This window comes from Epinephelus lanceolatus, chromosome 5 (genome assembly GCF_041903045.1).
Source record: "Epinephelus lanceolatus isolate andai-2023 chromosome 5, ASM4190304v1, whole genome shotgun sequence".
In the NCBI taxonomy this organism is placed as follows: domain Eukaryota; kingdom Metazoa; phylum Chordata; class Actinopteri; order Perciformes; family Serranidae; genus Epinephelus; species Epinephelus lanceolatus.
In genome coordinates, this window is record NC_135738.1 from 925,455 (window position 1) to 932,299 (window position 6,845).

General features: G+C 42.6%; 1 protein-coding gene across 1 annotated transcript; it reads left to right on the forward strand.

Annotated features, from left to right (window-relative positions):
* Positions 1–84: 84 nt before the first annotated feature.
* LOC117262647 (transmembrane emp24 domain-containing protein 6-like) lies at positions 85–4,791 on the forward strand. Its single transcript, XM_033635704.2, has 5 exons — positions 85–890; positions 1,013–1,399; positions 1,851–1,977; positions 3,404–3,579; positions 3,773–4,791. Exons 2-5 carry the CDS (start codon positions 1,175–1,177, stop codon positions 4,004–4,006), a joined length of 762 nt encoding a protein of 253 aa, XP_033491595.1. The 5' UTR covers positions 85–890; positions 1,013–1,174; the 3' UTR covers positions 4,007–4,791.
* Positions 4,792–6,845: the final 2,054 nt, after the last annotated feature.

Below are 6,845 nucleotides of genomic sequence, written 5' to 3' on the forward strand. Positions count from 1 at the left end.
TTATTTGTTTTGTTCAACACCAAGATGTGTTCAGCAACTGCTGGCATGATTGTAATTACATTTACTTTTGAATATTCCTGCTCCTCTAGAGCATGAACCCTTATGATTTTGTTGACTCTGTCACTGTTCCTCGAGCACGACAAACCTCAGGACAAACTGGGCATTTTTTGCTGCTCCACCAGCAAGACTGAAAATCACTATTGACCACATGTTCCAAAAACATAAAAAGAAAGATGCAGCAAAAATGTCCTTTCTGATGCCCCTATGGTCTGTAAAACAACGTCCCTCTAGGGTGCCCCTGGAGAGAAGATGAAGTGGCTCCTACTGTGTCTTTCTAGTCGAGAAAATGAGTTGACATGCATTCTAGGGTGCCCTTCCAGTGGAGAAAACAAGATGAAGTGGCCTCTGTGGTGACCTTCGGGTAAAGAAAATGAGAAGAAGTTACCTTCCAGTGGAGAAAACAAGTTGATGTGCCCTTAAAACTGAGAAAATGTAACGTGGTCCCATGAAGGCTGCCCTGTTCTATAAAGCTTTTGTGCCTGCTGGTGCCCTACTGCATGCTGTTGGTGCCCTTTTTATGTTAAGTTTTCCACTGCTGCCCCTCAGACAGTTGGAGTCCAGCGCTGGCCTCAGCTGTACTCTGTGTTTACTGCTGATTGGTAAATGTTAGCATGCTAACACAGCAAACTAAGATGGTAAACATATCTGCTAAACATCTGAATTGAAGCATGGCCTCAGACTCTAAGTCTTGTTTCCATGTTGTCTCCACAGTTTTGGTTCTTTGTGAAGTCCTTCGAGTGTCCAGATGAACCTGAATCCTCCTGTTTCCATTAAGACTGAGATCATCCTGATTTTCAGCATGTGAACAGCTTCATGCTCGGATGCAGCAGGTGGGAAAATATTTCTCAACCTAAGTCTTAATTGTAACCTCTATAATCTCATATAAATGTTCCTCATCATACTGAGACATAACTTGACCCTGTGTGGTCTTTGCTTTTATTCTCTCCTTCAGTCCCGCAGTGGGATCAGTCATTCGTCTGTGTCACAGTGACTCCATCTGTGGACTCAGCCCACTTTTCCCACTGACAGAAGCAACGTGTTGGTGCCAGTTAATCATTCCTGATCGCTCCACACAGACTCAACCTGCAGCTTTTCATCTAGAGGAGAACTCTCCATGTTCTCAGACATGTTCTTCAAGATTGCCTTCTTATTTCTCATCCTGGTGTTTTGGGGTCCGGTTCATGGCGGGCCCCAGACGAACCTCCACCCCAACATAACAGACCAGGAGCTGTTCTGGGGCAGCGACCAGTACGACTTCTCGGTGGTGCTTCCTGCTGCAGGGCTGGAGTGTTTCTGGCACTTTGCTCATCGCGGAGAGAGATTCTACTTGCACTTCATGGTAAGAAGAGAAGCCGAGGCCTCGACACGTTTCCCTCAACATGAGTTTTGTCTTTCTTTTGTGTTTACCTTCTTTTAAGCTGCAGAAAATACGGTTTCAAATCTGAAGCATTTCTGTGTAAGATTAAATATCCATTCCAAAATGTTTTCCCGCTCTGAATTGATCAGACGTTCAGGCGAAACAAAACATACAGAAAATCTTTCATAGGAAATTATTTGGCAGAAAATCTTGTGTTTGTACAGAACGCAGACACAAAGTAAGAAGCTCACTGAGAAATGAAGTTTTCACACCTTTTATGTTCACTTAGACTTTTATTTTATATATAGTACAGTAGTGTTTTAATATGTATTTTATACATAGTCATATATATACATCCTAAAGTACATGTGAACATACACCGAACTCTTTCTGCTGTTACTGTCTGTCTGTGTGTCTGTCTGTGTGTCTGCAGGTCCAGTGGGTGACGGGAGTCGGCCATGATAGACACCTGTCCGTCACCGTCAACGCTCCCGGCGGTCTCATAGTGTCGAATGTTGATGATGCCAAGGGTCAGATCAACTTTGAGGCAGAGGAAACAGGTAGCTGTCTGTCTGTCTGTCTGTCTGTCTGTCTGACTGACTGACTGTCTGTCTGACTGTCTGACTGTCTGTCTGTCTGTCTGACTGTGTGCTTTCTAACCTCCAGCTCACACACAAGCAACTCACTTCGCACTGACCATTTATGGTTGTATGTGAGCACGTAGAGGGCAGGATACCAGGCTGGTCCATGTGCGCACAACTCCAAGTTGATTTGGAAGGAAAGTGCGTACTGATAGGCAGACGCACTGTTTTATAAATCTGAATATTTTTTGGTGTTCGTACATTTCCTCATTTGTACGTACACAAACATTTAGTGTCATAAATGAGGCCCCAGATCTCCTTCAGCTACAATATCACAGACACACATCATTTCCACTGCTGGAAATACCAACTGCAAAGAACCTAGACTGGTACTCTTTGGTAACTGGTGATTGCTACCAGTAGCTACTGACTGGGGAAAACAAAAGCACCATCGTCTTCCTGTTTTGGTTGCTCAATGGTTGCCACACTTCCTTCCAGCTGTAAATGGAGCCTTCATTTCTAGAGAAATCAGAGCTGGTGGCAGACAGAAGTGTAGAGTGAAAGCAAGGCCTATAGGGAAGAAAAAAAAAATCGTTATTTTATAGCCGTTATGTTTTGCAATCAACGTTTACTTCGTAACAGTTGAAGCAGTGAAGTAAAGATGTGCAGAAAGCTGTCTCAACATTAACACATTACTAAAACCACAAATAAATGTCATTTAAATGATTGATGTAACTTAAAGGGAAGCTTTGCTGCTTTTCAACCAGGTCTGTGTCTCTGCGGTGTGGGGAGTGTGTGCAGGTGAGCGGTGTTTGGCTTCACCACGTGCCAGCAGTGCCAGGAAGCAAACGATCCCCTGGATGACGCCTCATCTCGTGTCGGTAACAAATCATTTCACGTCATCTGTTGGATGAAGGCTGGCGGATGGGCAGAGAGCTCTGGAGGCACCGTTCATCTGCACACACTCCCCACACCGCAGTGCTCAGTGTCAAACTGTTTTTCCTGCTTTAATTCATTCTTTATTTTACTGATAATGAAATGAGTGAGGAAGTAACTAAGTACATTTACTCAAGTACTGCACTTCAATACAGTTTTGAGCTACTTACAGTACTAGAATATTTACATGTTCTGCTGCTCTGACTTCACGACAGGGAAATATTGTCCTTTTTACTGCACTGCATTTATTTGATAAGTTTAGTCAACAGTGACTTTGCAGAGTTGGGTTAATAAAGGTCAACAAATAAATGATGATGTTTCATTTAGCAGCTACAACATTTAGTGATGAACACATGAATGCATCACTAATTAATTAATAATCTTAATGACCTTCATCTCTCCAGTTTGAGCTGCAGGAAGGTTTCACACACCGTGTGTATGTTCTGTCTCACGTGTCGTGTGTCTGCAGGTTTCTACCAGATGTGTTTGAGCAACTTCCACAACCGCTTCGGCACCATGCAGGTCTTCCTCAGCTTCGGCGTTTATTACGACGGCTTCAAAGACCCCAGCAAGCACAAAGAGGAAGAGAAGAAGAAGAAAGAGGAAGTCAGCAAAGACCTGAACAACACACTGAGCGTCATACAGGTACACACACACACACACACACACACACACTAGTGTTGGAGGAAGTGCTCAGATCCTGTACTGTATTTGGTGTTTGTTTGTCACATCTTCAAGAATATTGTTAGTGCAACATCACCCTGACGTCATGACATTATTTTAGGGTCAGATCGCCCGCCCCTGCTATAAACAGTGATGCTTGTAGTATTTGTTGCAGGACGCGACTCACAAAGTGGAGAACTACGTCTTCCACATGTTCCGCTACTACAGCTTCGGCCGCATGAGGAAGAGTGCCGACTACTTCCTGCTCCTGTCCAACTCGCAGTACATCACCTGGTGGTCGGTGGTGCTCAGTCTCCTCATCATCACCTCTGGGTACCTGCAGCTCCTCTTCCTCAAAAGACTCTTCATCACCAAGACCTGCGCCGAGGAGGAGAAACCTCGCTGCTGACACACTGAAATCAAAATGTGTCTGCATGTAGGATCACTGCATGTATTCTTTCTGGTGTTGTGTCTGTGCAGCTGAGCGTCGTCACACAGCATGAATAAACTTCACTGTGAGATGATGATGTCAGCAGTTTGTGATGTTTCCTCATGTTTTCCGTTGAATCGTGTGATGCAAATGACGCAGAGACGCACTATTCACATCTTAGCATCAGTTGAATTTTTCAACTTGAGGGAGAAGTTGGTGTGACGCTGTGTCCCCAGAGCCTCTCAGCGCTGAGCTCTAGTTGAGATTCTCTTGACGTTACTGAGGATCAGAACAAACAATGTCGCCGTCTGTGACCACCTGGAGCTCTACCACTTAACGTCAGTATCTAATAGAGACAGAATATAAAGGAGAGGGCTCGGAGAAAACTGAGCAAATCCACAGGACAACATCGTCAGTCCTTAAAATATGTGTTTGTGACTTGTGCAAATTGTTTTGTTGAGTTGCCTCTTTGCAAAATGCTGCAAGTCAATGGATCCCAACTTGGGTCCAGATTTCTGCTTTGGCACAAGTTCAAGGTCCACACAGTTTAATATATTCAGTATCATACTTGTGTCTGTCGTCCAGCTAGTTTGCTGTCTCTGTCCAGGAGCTATCTGTTAGTCACTCACTCACTCTACAGCAGGAAACAGCACTTCAGTGTAAAAGCTTTGTGCTGGAAATTCACTGCACCCACCAGTTGGGAACCACTGCTCTGTCTTTTATTGTGGGAAGTAAAATAATATGAAATGAAACAATGAAAACTACACTTGAGTGTTGCTGTCTTGGTTCATGGTGGTTCAAAGACACGGAGCCTCTGTTTTAGCTGTCAGTTGTTCTTTACTACAAACCAAGTTAGCCGTTGGCTGCCTTCCCCAGTTAGTACGACCGTCACACAGCTGTTACATTCACCATTTGCAAAATACTCCCAAAAACAACCAAACACTCAGCAGCTGTAAACACACAAGCAACGCAGTGTGACAAGTTGGTCTGCATTTGGTGAGAACACACCATCACAGAGTGGGTAAGATTACCCTGAAATGTAGCACAGATTACAATGCAGTATGTAATTAGTGAAGTAATCCATCAGATTACAAAAAAATATACAATGTAATCTAATTACTTTTGGATCACTGGAGGCAGCCACAAACATTTGAGTTCCACAAATATTCATTTTTTTCTCTCAAAACAGTGCTGGCAAAAACTGCAGGTGCGCCGTGTGTGTTCTACAACATCCATATTCTGAAGGTGAAATGATGGAGATGTTGCTTTGGAGGTACCTCTGTTATTTCTGCCACAGTAATTTAGAGTGTATACCTGGGTGAACTGGGTGAACTGGGTGAATTAATGGTTTATTTCAGCCATTCCAGAGCTGGTGATTGTTGGAAGAGTGGATAAACAAACTAAGACAGCCTCTTTGAGTTTTATTTTGTGTCTGTGGACTTTAGATGAAGTGTCTCATACGATGATAAAATGTTTATTTAAATAATAATATTTCTGGGCGGTTTCTGGTTCAACACAAAGGATCTTTATCTCTAACAAAAAGCTCTATCTCTGTGGGGATCACTTCCAGAATGTTGTCAGACACTGAGAATGATAGTCTGAGTCTGTCAGTGGCAAAACAAATACTTGCAGCCTGTTTCACTGCTTTCGGCTGCAGAGGTCTCTCTCATTTCAGGAGTGATTGTTCCCATCAGTGACTTAGACAGAAAAAAACATGGAAAAATAGAGTCCAGGTTGAAAAATACCAATTTACCCTCTAAGTGCATCGACTGCTCTTCGATTAATGTTTCCTTTTACTTCCTGGCTCTTGAGCAACACTGCATACATCTTTCTTACAGAATGTAGTTCATTCATTGTCTGACTGGTTTTTCTGAATAGTTTTGTAGCACAGGGCTGACTGATCTGGAGCACAGCGAGCCGTTATCTACAGTGATGTTATCAAGTGTGTGTATTGTGACATGTGTATACACTCAATGTACACTCAACACAACCAACAAACACCTGGGAAGAAGTAACCACTGCATTATCTCTGTTTGTGCAGGCACACTCGGTGATGTGGCTGTACTCAAATGTGTTCAACACAAATCTTAACACCTGTACTTATGGCTCTAACTGTCGCCAAGAAAACACACACAAGATAAGATCTTACAGTGATTGGATGTAGGAACAGGACAGATATCAGTGGAACAACAATCAGCTCTGCAAAACAAACACACACAAAATAGCCTTAAGTGTAATGGTTGAAGATACATAGTTAAACACGGTGGTCGGACCTATCGGGGGCTGTTTCTCCTGTGCTTATTTAATTTGTTATCATCTAGGATAAATCAAATCTACCAGCACAGAAGCTAAACAATGTACTGGGGATGTGAAGTGGACGAGGCCGCAGCAAAAACATATTTTGACCGTCTATATCATCCGTTTTTTTAGTTTTAGTTTTAGTTTAGTTTATTTCAGTCATCACACACACACACACATAGTACAGTAATTATAAACAATGAAACAACACATTCTATTATACAGTAAATTCAAAACAATCTGGACTGCACAATTCATTTTTGTGTGAATTTAATGATGACTGAAAAGGCAGAAGCATAATGCTTACATAAGCCTGTCCTACATTGTTCAGTTTAAGCTATCTTCCAACCCTTCCAATAAAACGACGGATAACAATAATGTCAAATAAGATCATTCACATTTGTAACCTTCAATCATAGCTTTATACATCATTCTTTTAAAAACTAAAATCAAGTTGCACATCCCCAAACATATATCGGCACTGTTCCACAGCTTAACTCCAACAACAGACATGCATCTT

Bases quoted from the DNA above. Each gene is read 5' to 3' on its own strand.
- LOC117262647 (XM_033635704.2), top strand. From the start codon at position 1,175: ATGTTCTCAGACATGTTCTTCAAGATTGCCTTCTTATTTCTCATCCTG. The intron at 1,978-3,403 runs GTAGCTGTCTGT...GTGTGTCTGCAG, and splicing joins CTTTGAGGCAGAGGAAACAG to GTTTCTACCAGATGTGTTTG. The intron at 3,580-3,772 runs GTACACACACAC...TATTTGTTGCAG, and splicing joins ACACACTGAGCGTCATACAG to GACGCGACTCACAAAGTGGA.